We start from the raw sequence: 20161 nt of genomic DNA, 5'->3' as shown, positions 1-20161 counted from the left end.
TCAAATACTTTGTTTAAGTCTACATACAAGACAATTCATGTTTTTTCTCTGTTGTTTTCTGTTTTCAATAATGTTTCTGAAAGCCGATATCAGATCGACTGTGCTGTGTTTAGTTCAAAAACTACTTCAAACTGCAAGTCCGATAGTTTTTTGTGTGTTTCTGCTTACTCTAATTGAATATGTTTTTTTATTATCGAATGCTCTCTATATACTGATTTAAGGCATCAGTACATTAGAAAATATTATTGGTTTCATCCTAATTATATCAAATTTATGGACCTGATCAATACTAAAAATGTTATTGATATAAGAAAACTGTCAACTTATGTATACAAGGCGTTTGAAAAACGAAGCTTGCGTTTGAATTCAATGTAGCAACTATTTGTAAATGTTATTAAAAGTCTCTGTTAGGTTGTTACACTTGATAATTGTCATAATGTTACAAAATGCTATTACTGTCCATGCCTCTTTCACAGATGTAACATATACTTGGTATGAACTGTGCTATCTATTGATAAATTTATTACCATCATGCTTACACATATATTTTCACTGTGATTTCTTTTGTGAGTGATTCTGTTATATTGGTACATGTACATGGGCCAGAATTCGCTTAATATGTAATAAAGTTTTATTAAATCATTATGTTGAATTGACATACAGATATAGCCTTGAAATTACCTTTGTTGTCAGTTTATGTAACGTCAGCCAAGTCAATCGTTGTCAGTCTGTAAAGTGTTGCAAAGTATTGATGGTATATTATATAATACTTTATACTTGAAAGATAAAAGTTTCGTTTTCCGCATTAGCTGAATTAGCATTTTTTAATATTTTGTCACTTTACATTTTCATATATATATCAAATAAATTAAGATTTATTTCATTTTATAGCATTTTACGAATTGATCTTCAGTTGAAAATTAACTATACAGTTTAAATATTTTGACAGGAAGCTATCGCTAACTTAACATGGATGTATTCTATTATAAAGATTAACGTAAGAAAATCAGATTGGCATTAATCTAAGTATATAAGAACAAAGTGATGAATATTTGCAGAAGGTGCATATGCGCCATACGCATCAGAAAAAAATGCGTTATACCGTAGCTTGAATGAAATTCGCGATATAGGATAAATACGTGATATAAGATGAAGAATAGTTATTCTGACAGTTGCTTCGGAAGATGTATACACCTTGAACATACAGCAAAAATCAGGCTTTGAACAGAAAATACGATACTATTGACAGCCGCAACAGATTCACGCAAAAAACGTGTAATGTATACGTACCAAGCAGATCTTTATGTAAAATCATTTAATTTTGTTGATATTTAATCGGTTGTCTGGTCGAAAATGTCCATGTCTACAACACTTTCTGAACCAAGAAGCAAGGAGACAGACTAGTCGTAAAAAAGGATTTCATGGCAGCAATTTGATGCTCCAAGATATGAATCTTTGGAGTGAATGAGCCAAAAAAAAATGAAGGAAACAGAAAGATATCCAGCTATGTACAATAACTTCGATTAAAAAATTTACACTCGGATATAAAACGTGATAATTTTTTTATAAGTGATGACAAGTTTATTTTGAACTAAAGATACAAACAATATTAAGTTGAACTGTAAATACAGAAAATAGATTTTTATTAGTACATAGAATCAAGTGCCACAACATTTCTTAAATTATACTTAACTCATGTTTACATTTAAATTACGTCTTTAGCAGTGATCAATGTGGTACACAAGTCTTAAAAAAAGCTTTAATGACAGTAACTGAATTCTCTGCGACATAATCGTACTGGAATGAAAATGTCAAAGAAACTCGATTGAAAGAGAAAAGGAAGACACAATGTTTCTCGAGAGGCCAACTTGTCCAAATTCAATCGTCTTCTAAATTTGTTAATACGATTAAGATATTAGGAGTGTTTCCTTACCAAGTCATCAGGGAATACAAAAATGTAAATAGTATACGTCACTTGTTCATTTATGGGATTTAACGTGTACTTCAACTACCTTGACTTTTTGTGTGTGATTTTTAGACTGCCAAACCACCATTACTGAGTTAAAGGGCTACTGTAAAGATTACCTTTGACGTACTGACCCCTAACAATAAAGGTAATAAACTGACCGGAGGCACTCATTTTCTGGGCATTTTATAATTGTAGTGCAAAACGTTCTTGAGTTACTGTGCGGAAATCTTAGTCTCAAGGACACTGTGAATTTGACCTTAGACCTACTGTCCCCAAAACAATAGAGATAATCTAATGAACACTAGCAAACATCCTAAGAAGTTTGAAGAGTTAAGATCAAAGGGTGCTTAGTTATTGACCGAAAACCGTTTTCAGTCTTGAGGACACTATGACCTTGACCTTTGACAACTGTTTTCCAAAACAACAAAGGTCATCTACTAACCACAGACAATCGTCGGCTATGAGAAAACAAACATTCTCTAGTTATTATCCTACCGACCGACCGACCTACCGCCAGACAGACCGTAAGTTCAGTATAAAAAGACACTCATACAATACCCTACACTTTTTACGTCTTTTAGCTTAATTTAGTAGATTTTATCAGATTATATAGAAAGAACATATATTAAAGAAAAGACATAAAATCATCGATTCCTTCGAATATCAGATGATGCAACTGGATAACCATCTTGGTGTGGTATACTATAAAAGCAATACTTTACACGTATGGAAGACAATGTGCAGTTTACGTTATTTTTAGTATAAAAGGCGTTGCTCGAGCTGACTTGGTAATAGAAAAAAACAACACAAAAGCATTCGATGTTTCGTCAGAAAAGAATTTTACATTGTGATAAAAAGAAGTTTAGGTGAATGCCTTTTCACTCTGCATTGAGTAATCAGAACAGAAAAGCCCCTCATTAACGATCCTGTATTTCAGAAACTCTTACACATTCTCAAAATATCGGAAAGCAGTTAATTAATCTAATTAATTAATCTAAAGAATTTGTCAATTGAATGAATTTTGCGAAATAAGCAACTGCAATCTCGGAAATAGCTAACACTTTAAAGTCCTATGTGAACTAGGAGACTCTTGAAATAATCACATTATTAAGCATTTATTTAGTCGACAGTCTTTGACGATGATCATGAGCATTACAGGTCACCGTCAGTATATAAAAGACCTTATTTAGTTTTATGGTATCCAGACCTAGCCTTTTTTAAAAATGCTTAATTGTGAATAGCGGGATCAATTGTAGTGTCGCACTTCCTGAACCAGGAAATTAAGAAATATTTTACATATAAAGCGTTTACACAGATGTAATCAAGTTATATCCCTTGCCACGAGCCACCACCATAGGGATCTTTTGCATCTGTTTCCGCATGTGGTCAGATCCTATCATTTTCCGACAATTACAAGTTAATAGAAGGGATAGAACATAAGAGTACATCGTATTTTCTGCTTCTTAACAGAAGGTAGAGAAACAACAGACTCTAGAGATTATAAACGCAGGGAAAGCGTGTTATTATAATTTTCAATAACAAAACATTTATGTAGTTAAACAGTTTATGTACTGAGGACAGATGGAGGGCATTAAACATATGCTGAAATGTGTGCACTTACCGTCTGAGTACACTGTTTGTAAACATCCGTATCCAAATCTTTTGTGCAGGCACCACTTCGAAATAAAACCAAAGTAATCACAGCAGGAATATACACACATCCAGAACAAGACATTTTTTCCCTATCGCATACAAGCAATATATCAGCGTCCCGTTTTTAGTTTTATATAAGTAAATAGACTTGTCAATCCACTGCAATTTTAACGTTTAACGTTAGTAGACTTGGTCAGTATAATTCACAGTACAGTTTACCATCCGAAGTTTGATCATTTGTCATCAACCTGGAAAGGTAGATCTAGAGTTAAAATAAAATAAATAAAAAAACATTTAGCACACTCTATTTAAAAAATATAAAGAAATTATCCAAATGTAAAGCGTATAAAATATCCATGTATAATACGTTTGTCTTTTATTTTAGGATTATTCATGTCGACTAAGACAACTGTGTCTAGTCAGTATTTTGCAATACAGTGTTCCAGTATTCTGTTTAATCTTACGTATTGCTTATTTTCAAACAACTCACTCTTTAGCGGAGCGAACCAAATATCGGCTGTTACCTTCAATAAATAGGGAATAATGCGTGTCCAATAGCATTACCCTGGCACAACAATAACAACGTACTTAATGATTTAGTACCAATCTAATGACAGTTTTCTATATTTTTCCTAACAGGAAAAGATTCTGCAATCCGATATTTTCGTCTTCCGTACAGGTTATATTGAATTCAAAAATGCATTTTATTAATTATTCATGTTATGTCATTATCCTTCATTAACAACATAACATCCACAGTCTTAAAAAAGTCTGTACTTAAAAGTCTTATATTCACGATTAAGGGTACAGAATATTGTATTTGTTAAATGTTTATAAACATAATAAAACAGGGGTATGCTACATTTTTGGCAATATAGTTATGTAATAATGTATAGAAAAACCGTCTTTTAACGTCATTAATGAACGAAAATATGTTAAACGTATGCGGAATAATTTCACGGGGGCGTAGCCCGAGTGAATTATTTTTTTGCGACTTAAAACCGATTTTGAGGGTATTAATTTAGGTAAAACACGATTTTGCTAAACATTTTTTCGATTCTAATATGCCCTTAATCTAAAACAGTAGGTAACATATAACAAAAACATTGACGTCATCGCGCGTTAACGTGACGTCATTTTAGCATAAGCGTGTTTCAACACAAATAGGCATATCAAAATAAATATTAAAGTTCCATAAGGCTCTTAATTTTATGTTAGAACAGATAATGCTGCTGTACAAATAGAGACTTCACATAATTGAATAGTTAGAAGAAAAAGCTAAGTACTTTCAATATTACACATGAAATTATGAAGTCAAGGTCACAAAACAGTGCATCTTATAATGCATTCTATTATGTTAATCATATAGGCAAACCTATGACAAATACATGAGAAAACAATTATCAAAATTTGGATTTAACAAGAAAATATTATATTTATGTTCATAACAAAATATATGGTAGCCACATTTTAATCAAAGGTTTAGGTCCCATTGTACGTGTCATGCTCTCAATATGAGAAACTCATATTTTGTTTACTATACAAGCTTAAACATGCATTACGAAGTACGTGTAGACCGTAAAATGACCCTTTTTGCACATACACATACTTTCATGTACGTCATTTTAGAGAAATATTCATCAAGGAGGAAAATGGTAAATGATCAAGCAGGTGTTATCCAATAATGAAGATATATGTGCCAATCTTCCATGGCGTTTTTCAACTTTGATTAAAAAAACAACAAGCACGGATACCTGCTGGTTTTATCTTCAAAGGAAGTTTATGTTTGGCAACTCAGTCTATAGGTGTTCAATAGAACACTGTATAGAAATAATTGTTGAAAACAGAAAAATATGCTTCTTAGATATCAAAGGTTTATGAATTAGGATGTAATTTATATCCATAACAGTAATTTGTCAAAGGAGTTTAGATGCGAATGATATATGCTTCTTAGATATCAAAAGTTTATGAATTATGATGTTATTTATATCCATAACTAACAGTAATTTGTCATAGGAGTTTAGATGAGGATGATATATATCCCGAGGGCGCAACTTTTTCTTTTCCAGCGCGCCGTTAAAACGTTTGACGTAAAATCACATAGTTTCAGTCTTCCATGTTTAATAAGAAAACAGACTGGGTTCTGTTAGAATGTACTGTACATACTGGTGTCACTGAACGTAATCAGTTATGCTTAACTTGTAGTAGTTCCTAATAAAATAATACAATTATTCATAACTTCTTTGTACTATACAAAAAAAAATTATTTCATTTGCAAAGGCTGATGTATACGTGTCTCGTTTGAACTTCTGGTATATGCCACAATCGAACGTCACATAATTTTGAGCATCAAATACTGAATATTTAAATATAAAATATTAATGAGCAAAGTAGGTTGCATAAATATGAAAACAAATATTTTGAAACAGCGTTCAAATAAATAGAACTAAAAACAACAAATCCCGTCATGTACATCAAATATCTTTCATTCAGTTTCCTCAGGTAAAACATCATCACGCATGATTAATGTAAAAATCCAATAGTATTATAATTAACAAACGACAGTTAATCAATGAACTAACATGTCCATACATTCTAATAAGGTTAGAAGTAGAGTGCTGTCATGGTATAATCCCAGTAGTTTAATAGTAGATATGAGCCTGATGTAACGGGTTTGGAAAATCGATACTGTTGAAGCTATTTCAATTTTCGTCGAATTTTATGGCAAAATTGTAACAGAATGTATCTTGTCAAATCATGCAAAAGTTTACGTATCAACACATATGCATGTCGAAACTGTCAGAGCGGTCAATTAGATAGTAGATAAGATTGTTCCGCAGTCTAGAAGAAATGTACAGGTCCAATATAAAGTTTTCAGTATGTATTTCAATCTTTAACCCTTATCATGCTGTACACGATTGATTCTGCCTTTGCGAACAGTGTAGATCATGATAAGCCTGCATATCCATGGTCAAGATCTGCACTGTTTGTCGTCAAGTCAGTATCGGTTTGGTAATTATCCCCTTTAACAGTTAATGGTACTGTCCAAATTGAAAGTTCGTAATAGAAATTAGGAAGGATAAGGTTTCAGAAGATCATTTGGGAGTATACAATGCGACACAGCAAGCTAATAGCAGACTCGGGTAGACTGATTTGTTCGTGAGAGGTGACAGGCATCTCACATGCCCATTTTCTGAAATTTGAATACCTGACAATAAAAAAAGAACATATAATAATGTTTCAGGCATGCATCACAAGCTGGTCACGTAGACTAGTGAACATACATTCCATATAGTTTCGGTCATATCTGTAGAATATCCAACATGTAGTACTTGTAACGATAAAATATTTCTAATTTACTAAATTTTCAGCTTTAACATGGCCATTGAAGAAGACATTTATTATTTTATTTAAGCGAATTATAGTACAATGATCTAAAGGGGCATTAGATATATTTGTGTTTGAAAGATGTTTCACACATTGCATCAGAATCAGTAACTATGCCTAAAGCAGGGGTTTAGGACATATTTTATAGAACGCGTAAGTTGCCATGAATTGGCTGCTAAAGTCTGTATTTAGATTATTTGAGAGAAAACACTCATTTTTATTGACGTTTATGTGAAGTCTATCTAACATGCTGATTAGTTTTTATTATGGTGTGTTTAAACATTCAGATAATGTAAGCGTCTACAAATGATATATTGTTCTCTTAAATAAAAGTTACACGTATCGTCTCTGCACATTTTCTTGGAAAACTGATAACAAAACGTTATGGGCTGATAACTCTCCTAATCGAAGCAAAATAATTTTCAGTAGACAAATCTGCAAGTTCTTACGTATCAAAATGGCATCTTTATATCCATGCAAGCAACTATTTAGTTCTAACATGATGATATCATATATGTTTTTGTAAAATGTTTTTGCTTTTGAATTAAGCTATGAGGCACCAAAAGTCATTCTATGACGTGCATGCAAATACCATGCTAGTTAACAGACATGAGTTTTGATGAAACCATTTCACCAGTTATTGACCTGTAATGATTTAAACGTTCAGTTATTTATTTATAAATGTCTTCATCTTGTGTTAGGAAATTCTTTTCTGATATATTTTAGTCTATACACATATATTTCATGGGCGTGGACATTTACAGAATTTATTCTTTCATTTATATTGTTTTAAAATGGAACAAAGCAGATTGGCAAAAACACACTCTTACAGCGAAGAAAGCTTTAAACTGAATGCATGGAACACAGGTCCTGCTTCCCCCACACTACACTTCAAACATTAAGAATCTTCCAACGACATATTTATCATATCTGATACCAGGAATTTCCTCCAAATTAGTCCTAATAAACACTTGGGGAAATAATTGCAAAATCATATGTTCAAAGAACGTTGAAATAGTTTCGACAATCTCTTGGACATGTACCAACTAATTACGGCCTGATGTGCTCTTTAAAAGCTGCAAGTAATGTAAAACGATGAGTATTTCTATCACGAATTATTTCGATGTTGGACGAAAAGTCTTCAGACGTCCTGTTTTGTGGCGTGTGGCACAAGTACTGCGTTAGATAATTTGATGGATTATATTTTTACTTTTTATTTAAAAAAAACATGAGTTGGAAAATAAATGTTCACTATTTATATCATTACAGAGAGAAAGTTATGATCAGTATTTATGACATATATCAAATGGTAGCCATCTTGTCCATCTTTGGTTGAAAATGAAATCTACATTCGTCCACCCAAAAAAATCTGTTATATATTCATTGTTTAGCTAGTACGACTGTTACTTAATAGCGGTAGTGCGGTAGTTTTTATCAGTCAATAAACATTCACTGTTATAGTTTCTGGTCAAAGGAAACAATATTTATGAAATCTGTGTACACACCGATCATAACTAGAAATATTATGAATGCGTCGATATCGTCGTGGTAACATGAAATGAAATATAAGAAAACTAGCTTATTTCCAATCTGTAGGCATTTATGTTTCTTTACAAACGCGTTATTAATGTTCAGAAAATCTATTTTATAATAACGCTATATAGGATGTTTTATTATTGGTTCTTATTGAACTTATTTCTAAAATTGTATTGTAAAACACGTTTTAGTATGCCAGTGATTAAACACACAGTGGCCGAGGTGTTTCAGGAGAGAATATTTAAGAGCACTCTACATCGTTAGTTGAAGGGTACAGCTTTTTTGAATTAACAGTTTCCAGATTACTTCATATGATTCTGACAAATGCTTTGTTAAGGTCTACATACTAGAGAATTATATTTTTCTATTGTTTTCTGCTTTCAAGAATGTTTGTGAATACCGATATCTGATCGACTGTGCTGCGTTTAGTTCGAAAACTACTTCAAATTGCAAGTCCGATAGTTTTTCGTTTGTCCCTGCTCACTCTGTTTGTATGTTATCGAATGTCTTCTAAATACTGATTTAACGCATCAGTACATTAGAAGAAATCATTGGTTTCATTCTTATTATATCAACTAAAACGAAAAATGTTACTGAAAACTGTCAGCTTATTATACAAGACGTTGGAAAAACGAAATTTGCTTTTGAATTCAATTTAGCAACCATTTATAAAAGTAATTAAATGACTCTGTCATGGTGTAACACTTGATAATTATCATAATGTTACATAACGCTATTACAGCCTCCCCCTCTTTCACAGATGTAACATATATTTGGTTTGAAGTGTGCTATCTATTGATATATTTATTGCCATCTTGCTTACACATCTTGTATATTTTCACTGTGATTTCTTCTGTGAGTGATTCTGTTATAATGATGCATGTACATGAGCCAGAATTTGCTTAATACGTAATGAAGTTATATCAGTATGTTGAATTGAAATACATATATGACCGTAAAATTACCTATCACAACGTATATTACAATAATTAGACAATTAATGTTATATTCCATAATGCTTTATACTTGAAAGATGAAAGTTTAGCTTTTCGTATAAGCTCAATTAGCATTTTTCATATCATGTTTATCACTTTACATTTTCTCATATGTATCAAATAAATTCAGATTTATTTCATTGTTAACATTTAACGAATTGATCTTCAGTTGAAAAATGAACTATATAGTTTAATAATTTTGACAGAAAGCTATCGCTAACATAAGGTGTCCGATCCACAACTAAGCAAGATCTATAAAACAGTGCTGTCAAAATGTATCAAATATTGATGCCTGTTAAGCTCATATAATTTCGGTATCATTTGAAAGTGTATTGTCTACTGAATTCGAAAATACAAATTACATGACAAAAATATGTTAGAGAGTTGGTAATTTTTACTTTATAGTTTTCAATGATACTTCAACAGAAATCGCAGTCTAAAAACATGACTGAAGTGATTCCTGTATATTATGTATCGTCATCTTAATTATGTTATATTGAAAATTAGATTGGCATTAATCTAAGTATGTAAGAACCAAGTGATGAATACCCTGCAAAAGATGCATATGCGATTTATTCATCAGAGAAAAACTTCGTTATGTCGTCCTCTTAAATAAATTGCGTGATATAGGATAAAGAATAATTTTCTGAGAGCTGCTTTAATAGCCGCATGCACTTTGAACACACAACCAATTCCGGCTGTGAACAGAAAATAACGTAATATTGACAACCATAGCAGTTTCCCGCAAAAGTGTGCAATGTATACGTAACAAACCGATTTTTATGTAAAATCATTTGATTTTGTTGATATTTAATTGATTGTCTGGTCGAAAACGTTTATGTCTACAAAACCTTCTGAAGCAAAAAGCAATGAGATAGACCTGTCGTAAAAAAGGATTTCATGGCAGCAATGTGATGCTCAAACACATGATTCTTTGGAGTGAACGAGCCATAAAAATTTAAAGGAAACAGAAAGATAGCCAGCTATGTACAATAACCTCGATTAAAAATATTACAATCGGATGTAAAACGTGATATAAGTGATAACAGGTTATTTTTGATAGTTACATTATCTGTGAAGATACAAACAATATTAAGCTGGGCTGTAAATACAGAAAAGATATTTTAATTAGTGCATAGGATCAAGTGCCACAAAACTTCTTCAATTATACTTAACACATGTTTATATCTAAATTACGTCTTTACCTGTGATCAATGTGGCACACCAGTCTTAAAAAAGCTTTCATGACAGTAATGGAATTCTCTACGACATAATCGTACTGGAGTTAAAAAGTCAAAGAAACTTGGTGGAAAGAGAAAAGGAAGACACAATGTTTCTCGAGAGGCCAAACTGTCCGAATTCAGTCGTCTTCTAAATTTGTTAATACGATTAAGATATTAGGAATGTTTCCTGACCCAGTCATCAGGGAATACTGAAATGTAAAAAGTATACATCATTTGTTCAGTTACGGGATTTATCCTGTACTTCTACTAACTTGACTTTTTGTGTTTTTAGACTGCTAAACCACCATTACTGAGTTAAAGGACCAATGTAAAGATGATTTTTGACCTACTGACCCCCAACAATAGAGGTCATCCACTGACCAGAGGCACTCATTTCTTGGGTTTTATTATTGTAGGACAAAGCGTTCTTGAGTTACTGTGCGGAAATCGTTTCCAGTCTCAAGGACACTGTGAATTTGATCTTTGACCTACTGTCCCCAAAACAATAGAGATAATCTAATGAACACAGGCAAACATCCTAAGAAGTTTGAAGTTCAAGATCAAAGGGTGGTTTAGTTATTGACCGAAACCCGTTTTTAGTCTTGAGGACACTTTGGCCTTGACCTATGACCACTGACTTCTAAAACAATAAAGGTCATCTACTGACCACAGACAATCGTATGATGAAGGTTATGCATTGAGAAATCTAGCATTCTTCTGTTATCTGTAACTAAATGGTCTACTGACCGGCGGAACAACTGACAGAAAGATCGTAAGTTCAGTATGAAAAGACACTAATATAAAACAATATCCTCTATTTTTTACGTCTATTTAGCTTAAATTGACTATTATGAAGGAACGTATTTTATAAATAAAAGACATAAAATCTACGATTCCATCCGATATCAGATGATGCAACTGGGTAACAACCTAAAGGTATACTATAAATAGCAATACTTTACACGTTTCTAGTATATAAGGCGTTGGTCGAGCTGACTTTGTAATAGAAAGAAAGAAGAGCATTAGATGTTTCGTCAGAAAAACGTGACATTGTGATGAAAAGAATTTTAAGATGAATGCCTTTCCACTTTGCATTGATTAATCAGAAAAGAAAAGCCTCTTATTTACGATCCTATATTTCAGAAACTCTTGCACTTCTTCATAATATCTGAAAGCGGTTAATTAATCTAAAGAATTTGTCAATTGAATGAATTGTGTGAAATAAGTCACTGCAATATCGGAAACAGCTAACACTTTAAAGTCCAGTGTGAACTACGAGGCTCTTGAAATAATTAGATTATCAAGCATTTTTTAAATGTTTATTTGTGAATAGCGGGATCAACTCTAGTGTCGCATTTCCTGTATCAGGACATTAACAAAATATTTTACATATAACATTAACAAAATATTTTACAAATAAAACGTTAACACAGATGTAAACATGTTATATTCCTTACCACGTGTCTCTTTCGTCTCCACATATCCACATGTGGTCAGACCCTAACATTTTCCAACAATTACAAGTTAATAGAAAGGAAAGAACATAAAGGTACCTCGTACTTTCTGCATCTTAACAGAGGATAAAGAAACAATAGACTCTAGAGAGTGAATGTACATGTGATTATAATCTTCAATACCAAAACGTACATATATGCAAATTGTTTTATGTAGTTAAACAGTTTATGTACAAGGGACAGGTGGAGGGCATTAAATTTGAAAATTATGCTGAAATTTGTACACTTACCGTCTGAGTACACTGTGTGTAAACATCAGTACCCGAATATTTTGAGCAGGCACCACTACGACATAAAACCAAAGTAATCACGGCTGGAATGCACACACTTCCCGAATGAAACATTTTATATTTTCCCTATCGCGTAAAAAATAAAATATATTAGCGTCCTTTTTTAGTTTTAATGTAAGTAAGTAGAGCGTCAGTCCACTGCACACTTTTACAGACGTAAGCAGGCTTTTCAGTATAGTTCACTCAACAGTTTGCCCTCCGAATTGTGGTCATTTGTCATCAACCTGGAAAGGTAAAGAGTTAAAATAAAAAAAAGCATTTAGCACACTCTATATAAAAACAAAATAAAAAGAAATAATCCAAATGCAACACATTTAAACCGTATAAAAGATCCCTGTATAATACGCTTATCTTTTATTTTAGGATTATTCATGTGTGTCCAATCAGTATTCTGCAATACAGTGTTCTAGTTTGTACGCACAAGAACGTATTGCTTATTTTCAAACAACTCTCTCTTAAGCAGGATGAACTCAATATCGGCTATTACTTTCAACAAACAGGGAATAATGCGTGCCCAATAGCATTACCAACACCAACAACAACACCAACGTACTTAATGATTTAGTACCAATCTAATGATAGCAATCTATTTTTCTTATAAGATAAGGTTTCAGCAGTAGACCACTTAACAATATACACATTAAATATACAAAACAAAATCCGATAGTTACGTTTTCCGTACAGGATATCTACTGTTTATTAATTATTTATGTTATGTCATTATTAATCAAACACAACATAACATGCGCACTCTTAAAAAGTCTGTACTTAAAAGCGTTATATTCACGATTAAGTTACAGAATATTGTCTTTGTTAAATGTTTATAAAACATAATAAAACAGGAGCATGCTACATTTTTGTCAATATAGTTAAGAAATAATGTATAGAAAAGCCGTCTTTTAACGTTATTAATGCACGAAAATAGGTTATACATCCGCGTAGCCCGAGTGAATTATTCAGGCGACGTATAACCGATTTTGAGTGTATTGATTTAGGTAAAGAACGATTTTGCTATATATTATTTCGATTCTAATATGCCCTTAATTTTAAACAGTAAATAAAATGTAGTAGCGCTCTTTCTTAGTCGCAACAAAAACATTTACGTCATCGCACGTTAACGTGACGTCATTTAAGCGTAAGCGTTTTTAACAGAAACAAGCATATTTGAACAAATATTAAAGTTCCATAAGGCTCTCAATTTTATGTTAAAACAGATAATGCTGCTGTACAAATAGAGGCTACACGTAATTGAATATTTAGAAAAATGCTGCTTTCAATATTACACAGGGAATTAAGAAGTCAAGGTCACAAAGGGAGATACTAAAAGCAGTGCATCTTATAGTACTTTCTATTATGTTAATCATTTACTCAATCCTATGACAAATACATGAGAAAACAATTAACAAACATTGGATTTAACAAATAAATTACATCTTTTATGTTCATAACAAATAATGTGGTAGCCACATTTTAATCAAAGGCATTATGACCCTTTAATATGTTCCATTGTACGTGTCATGTTCTCAATATGAGAAACTCACATTTTGTTTACCAGACAAGCTTATACATGCATTACAGAGTACACATATACCGTAAAACTGCCTTTCTACACGTTCACCAGACTTTCAGGAACGAGAAATAGTAGAAGATCAAGCAGATGTTATTTGTTTAACTGACCAATTATGCAATAAAGTAGATTTATGTACTAATCTTCCATGGAGTTTATCAACTTTGATATAAAAACAACAACAAGCACGGACACCTGCTGGTTTTATCTTCCAAGGAATTTAAGTTTGGCAACACAGTCTATAGCTGTTCAATGTTACACCGTATTCTGCTCGTTAGAAATAATTGGCGAAAACTATGCTTCTTAAATATCAGAGGTTTATGAATTAAGACGTAATTTATATACAAAACAGTAATTTGTCATTGAATAAAATCATTATTTGGTGTTTAGATGCGAAGGATATATATCCCGAGGGCACTACTTTTTCTTTTCCAGCGAGCCGCTAAAACGTTTGACGTTATAACTGTGACGTAAAAACACATAGTTTCAGTCTTCCTTTGTTTAATAGGAAAACAGAGTGGGTCGTTTTAGAATGAACCGCACATCCTGGTGCCACTGAACTGAAATCAGTCATGCTTAACTTGTAGCAGTTGCTAATACAATAATACAATCATTCATTATTTCTTTGTACAATATCGATATACGAATATTTCATTTCATTTATAAAGGCTGATACGTGTCACGTTTACAGTTCTGGTATATGTCACAATATTGCGTCATATAATTTGGAGCATCAAACACTTCAAGTCTTCAAATATAAATCTTTTATGGGCGAAGTAGGTGGCATAAATAATCATGAAAACAAATTAAAAAGCAAATTTTGAGACAGCATTCATATAAATACAACAAAGCCCCAGTCATGTACTTTCAATTATTTCCATTCAGTTTCTTGAGCTAAAACGCCATCACGCATTAATTAGATATAATAATTGCTGTAAAATTCAAACGTTATTATAATTAACAAAAGACAGTTAATTAATGACATAACATGCCATACATTTTAAAAAGGTTAGAAGAATCCCTGTAGTTTAAACAGTTTAATAATATATATTAGCCTGATGTGACGGATACTAGTATGCAAGCACATGTTTGGAAAATCGATACTGTTGAAGCTGTTTCAATTTTCATCGAATTTTATGCAATGTATCTTGTCAGATCATGCAAAAGTTTCCGTATCTTTGACACGACTGTTCTTCTCCAAAAAACCCATGTGCATGTTGAAACTGTCAGAGCGGTCATTTAGATAGCATATTATTGTTTCGCAGTCTAGAAGAAATATACGAGTCCAATATAGTTCTCAGTATATATTTCATTCTTCTGAATATAATATATAAAAAATCATTTGGAAACATACAATGCAAGATAAAAGTAGACTCGGTTAGACTGAGTCTGTTCGTGAGTCGTGATAGGTATTGAAACAGTCGGCACCTCATGACCCCTTTCTAGAGTTTGGATACCGACAATAAAAAAAAGAGTGAAATGAACACAAAATCATGATTCGGGCAAGCATCACAAGCTGGTCACGTACATTTAGTCTAGCTATACTACTTCTAACCATACAATATTACTAACTACTTAATTTTCATCTTTAAAGCAGCATGCCTCCAACTTTGGCTAAAAAAGATCTTTCTTTCAAATTGAAGTTTGATCATTTCATGAACATTAGAATATGAATTTTTGTTTCTAACATATTTTAAAAGTTCCAAATAAAAAAAAATAAGATGACCGCGTTGGGAATCGAACCCCGTACCGCCGCGGCAATAAAGACATTTTCCCGTCGTCGTAACCAATAGCGCTATAGCTGAAGTAGTGAATAATGACTTCTATATAGATATTTATAATCGAGACAGTTTACCTGGAGTAAAAGCGTGACAAACACTTTTCAATTTTCATCGTAAACAGTAGTAAAAACAGCAAATTCTCAAGTGTAACAGAAAGTTTGTCAGTTATTAAGTTTTAAAGCCTTCTTAAGAAATATAGCATTTATTTCAAGATATCTAAAAAACAACAACATTTTTTCTTGTCGAACGATCTGGAGGCATGCTGCTTTAATAGAATCGAATAAGCCTTGGTACATTTCTTATCTTAAGGTATTGGACCCCTAATAGTAATGTTTAAAAAATGGCATTTGCTTGGTGTATTCTTAAAGTTGACCATGTTTTGCACTGTGTTGCAAATTTTAAACAACTTTTACCGTGCCGTTTTTTGTAAATTTTGTATAATTTATGGTATTTTCTCAAGCTCAAGTAGAGACAAATTTCAATGTGATGGCGACTATATAAAACGTTTGCAGAGAATTCATTACAGCATTAATTTTGATAAAAGAAACATCAAACTATTGTTAAACAATTATAAAACACAAAATAAAACATATCATTTTTTCCAGGGTGTCTCAAGTAAACAGATTTAATGCGACGGAATTCTAACTCAAACACAGAAAAGTCAAGGTCGAATCCTGCGGGTCTGTTTTGAATTTTGCTCACGTCATTCAAAAATAACCTTGGGGTAGAAGTAAAACCTACCTGCATTTTTTCCACAATATGTACTCTAAAGAATGAAGGCAAAATAGAGAACTTTTACCGCGTGTAACTCAGTATTTTTAAAGATGTATAACTCTACCCCTCCTGATTCAGAGGTAAATTCACTTTGAACAGCAAGAAATTGCTTATAGAATGAAAAATTTCCACATCTGTACAATACATCTATAATAAGTCTTGAAAAAAGTAAAAACTTACTAGAAATAAAGAAATTATGGAGAAAAACATTTTGGTCCCAGTGGGGCTTGAACCTTCGCTCCCCTGAAAATTGCAGTCAAAGTAGGTTTATTGTAGGGACTGAATACTCTTCAAAAAGAAGGTACTCTATTATGGGTCCAATACCTTAAATAAGCGAATTATGGTACAATGATCTAAAAGGCCATAAGGTATATTTGTGTTTGAGAGATGTTTTTTACACATTGAATCAGCTTAATTAAAGCAGGGTTTTAGGAAAGATTATTAAGATCGTGTCAGTTGGCATGAATCGGCTGCTAAACTCTGTATTTTCTTGTTATTTTAGATTATTTGAGAGAAAACACTCATTTTTATTGACGTTTATGAGAAGTCTATCTAACATGCTGATTAGTTTCCATTTTGGTGTGTTTATACTTTCAGATAATGTAAGCGTCTACAAATGATATATTGTTCTCTTAAATAAACGTTACACGTATCGCCTGTGCACATTTTCTTGGAAAACTGATAACAAAACGTTATGGGCTGATAACTCTCTTAATCGAAGCAAGATTCTTTTCAATAGACAAATCTGCTAGTTCGTACGTATCAAAATGGCATCTTTATATCCATGCAAGCAACTATTTCTTTTCGAAAACATTTTGTTTTTTGTCCATAGTATAATAAGACTGTATAGCCTTCCCATGGAATAAAATAGAGTGAAAACTATAGCCTTTGAACTTTCGATACCCATTGTCATAGTATAATAGCAGATATTTTATTAATATGTTAATATTGTATACTAAATGTATTTTAGGGAATGGATATATTTTCTCTGAAAGATTACACTCGGTTACCTTTTCTTTCAGTAAAGACAGTTAAAGGGACTGAACTCCAAATCGTGTGACAACAAAGAAAAAAGCAAATTTTCAGATATCAGGAAATTATTGTTATACTTCTTAAGAAAGCTTTGTCTGAAACTTACTGACAGGTTATAATCATGGAAAACATGGAATTTTCTGGGTTTTTTTACTATCTTTTATAAAATTGAAAAACGTTTGTAACGAGGTACCTAACTTAAACTGCAATAATCATAAAGCTTTATGAAAGCGATCGTTAAGTATGAATTCCTCCGTGGTACATTTATCAAGATGGTTGGAAAGTTTTTATTGTCAATTCGATTCCCGACCCACACATGTTTTGTTTTCTTGATCTAGCATCTTTTAAAAGTAGTTTGTTTTGAAAACAAAACCTCATGTCTAATGTTCATTATATGACTAAAGAAAGAAAGATCAATTTTAGGCAAAAATCTGGAGTCATGTCCATTTAACGTTTATTCAGTTCAAATATTATTTTAAATTAAATATTTATTTCTTTTCAGCGATGCAATCTGATATAAATCTTCTACTGTTACCAAAGCTGTAAAACAAATCTTTAACATAATTTGTCTAAATGAAAGGTATGCGTACCAATACTCAGAAAATAAGAAAAATTGCCAAACAAGTAACACAAAGTTAATTGAAATCTCCAACTATTAGAAAGTAGTAGAAAGTAGCCTGAATCGATGATAAGTATAAGCCCGAAAAATATCTACATTAAACACATCTTTCTTATCTGCCGCTATTAGGTGCTAATTGGTGTCGAATAAATTTCTGATTCTAGCAATTTTGCCAATTAACAGTAAAAAATTTCAGTCCCAGTCTAAGCAAGTAGTAAACATCCAAAAATGCACTTTTGCGATCGAAAGCAATATAATACAATAACTTTATTTTCTACACCAACTGCAAACGATATGTTATCCTCCAGGCTTAGAGGTTATGGAAAGTAATATTTTCTCAAGACTGAATATTTTGATGGAGAAGTCGAAAATAATTAAATTTTAAACATGTTTACTTTTCGACTGTTATAGCTCATTTTGACCACAACAGACATACTTGGGTAACTTAGAAACTATTTCTGAGACATGTATTCTATTCAAGTTCGCTATTTTCAATTACGGACACATACAAATGTAGTAAAATATCCTACGAACTTGTCTGACCCTTTTGAATTTTCATTTTATTTTGCATTTTGTGCAGAGATGGTAACTATTTTTTTTTGTAAATAACACTCTCCAAAAACGACAAACGTATTAGGTAGTAAGAAAAGTTATAGTAATATTAAACTATTGTAGACTCCAGTGTGTATATCGAGTTTAGCCGTTTTCCTAGAATATAATTTTTATTATATCATATTACTGAATCAAACGCCAAGACAAAATATAAATAATGTCTAATGCACACTAAATGTCTACGCTAAAGCAATTAATGCGAAGACAGTAAATTTTACATAACATCTGAAAGAGTATCAGCTTCCTGCGAATAATAAGATATTTCTTTTTTCAAAAAGCATTATCATGAACTACATTTGCCAGGATTTGACAAATTATTGAGCGAAAAAGGGATGGAAGAGAAGAATTGTAATCTTCCGCTGAGCGATATCTTATTGATATGGATAAATTTAATGAACTTTCCTGCAACTAGATCTATACCGCTGGTATGAATAAATCTACACGTGTAGGAAACCGTGCTCGCTTAATTTGATTTCTCACTATTCAAAGTAGCGTGATCGTTTGAAATCAAAGTTAAATGTTACTGAGTCTAGTATAAGATATGACGAATGTCGGACAAGAATGAACTAATTTCTAGTTACAGCGGTAATATATAAGGAGTGATTTTGTTAACATTCGCAATGGTAAACTGTCTACACATCTGATTAAATCAAAACATATATTTGCTGTAGTAATGTTTGTAATAAAGGTACTAGTATGATTAGAATAAAAAAACCCAACATCTTCTTAGTATCATTGCAACCTTATTTAACCTTGACCAGTTGAAACAGGCTGCAGTAGTGATTCAATATTAATTCGGTATTCGATGTTTTACATTTTACTTTTTACTCTGCTCTCACTAAAAGGCTGGCATCAGTCATTCAAAACAAATATTTCTACCATAAAATCCCCTTTAATAGCACTTTCTGTAAAAAATACAATATCGCTTATCTCTGACTCTGTTGAGATGAACCTAGAGAGAAAATGGTTCCTTGAGAAAATATCAGTATGAAGAAAGAAATTAACATTGTTACAGATTACTTGATCTCAACAGACTTTTTAAGTCTAATCTCACTTATTACCTAGCATTTTAACAATTGACTAAAGTTTCACTGTACTTGACAATATTCATTGCCAAGTCCTTTTACCTATTCTCATTCCCTACGTGCACGTAGTCCTGCCTGCAAGAGTTGCTAGATGGTTTGGCAGTATGCAGACATAAAAATATAG

General features: G+C 32.2%; 1 protein-coding gene across 5 annotated transcripts in view; it reads right to left on the bottom strand.

Moving 5' to 3' along the window:
• Positions 1 to 20161, bottom strand: part of LOC123538576 (uncharacterized) — a 77032-nt gene that overhangs the window by 33008 nt on the left and 23863 nt on the right. For 3 of the 5 annotated variants that reach the window (XM_045322778.2, XM_045322777.2, XM_045322783.2), the window contains 2 exons: positions 12508 to 12791; positions 3591 to 3870 (listed from right to left, as the gene is read on the bottom strand). In XM_045322778.2, the coding sequence (XP_045178713.2) occupies positions 3591 to 3704 (114 nt within the window). In that variant the 5' untranslated portion in view covers positions 3705 to 3870; positions 12508 to 12791. Of the gene's footprint in view, positions 1 to 3590; positions 3885 to 12507; positions 12792 to 20161 lie in introns of all 5 variants that reach the window. The other 2 variants (XM_053530252.1, XM_053530253.1) reach the window with 2 other exon arrangements.

The sequence above is a fragment of the Mercenaria mercenaria genome, chromosome 18 (genome assembly GCF_021730395.1).
Source record: "Mercenaria mercenaria strain notata chromosome 18, MADL_Memer_1, whole genome shotgun sequence".
NCBI lineage: Eukaryota > Metazoa > Mollusca > Bivalvia > Venerida > Veneridae > Mercenaria > Mercenaria mercenaria.
Note: the sequence above shows the minus strand (reverse complement) of the source record. Positions and strands in the feature narration are given on the sequence as shown.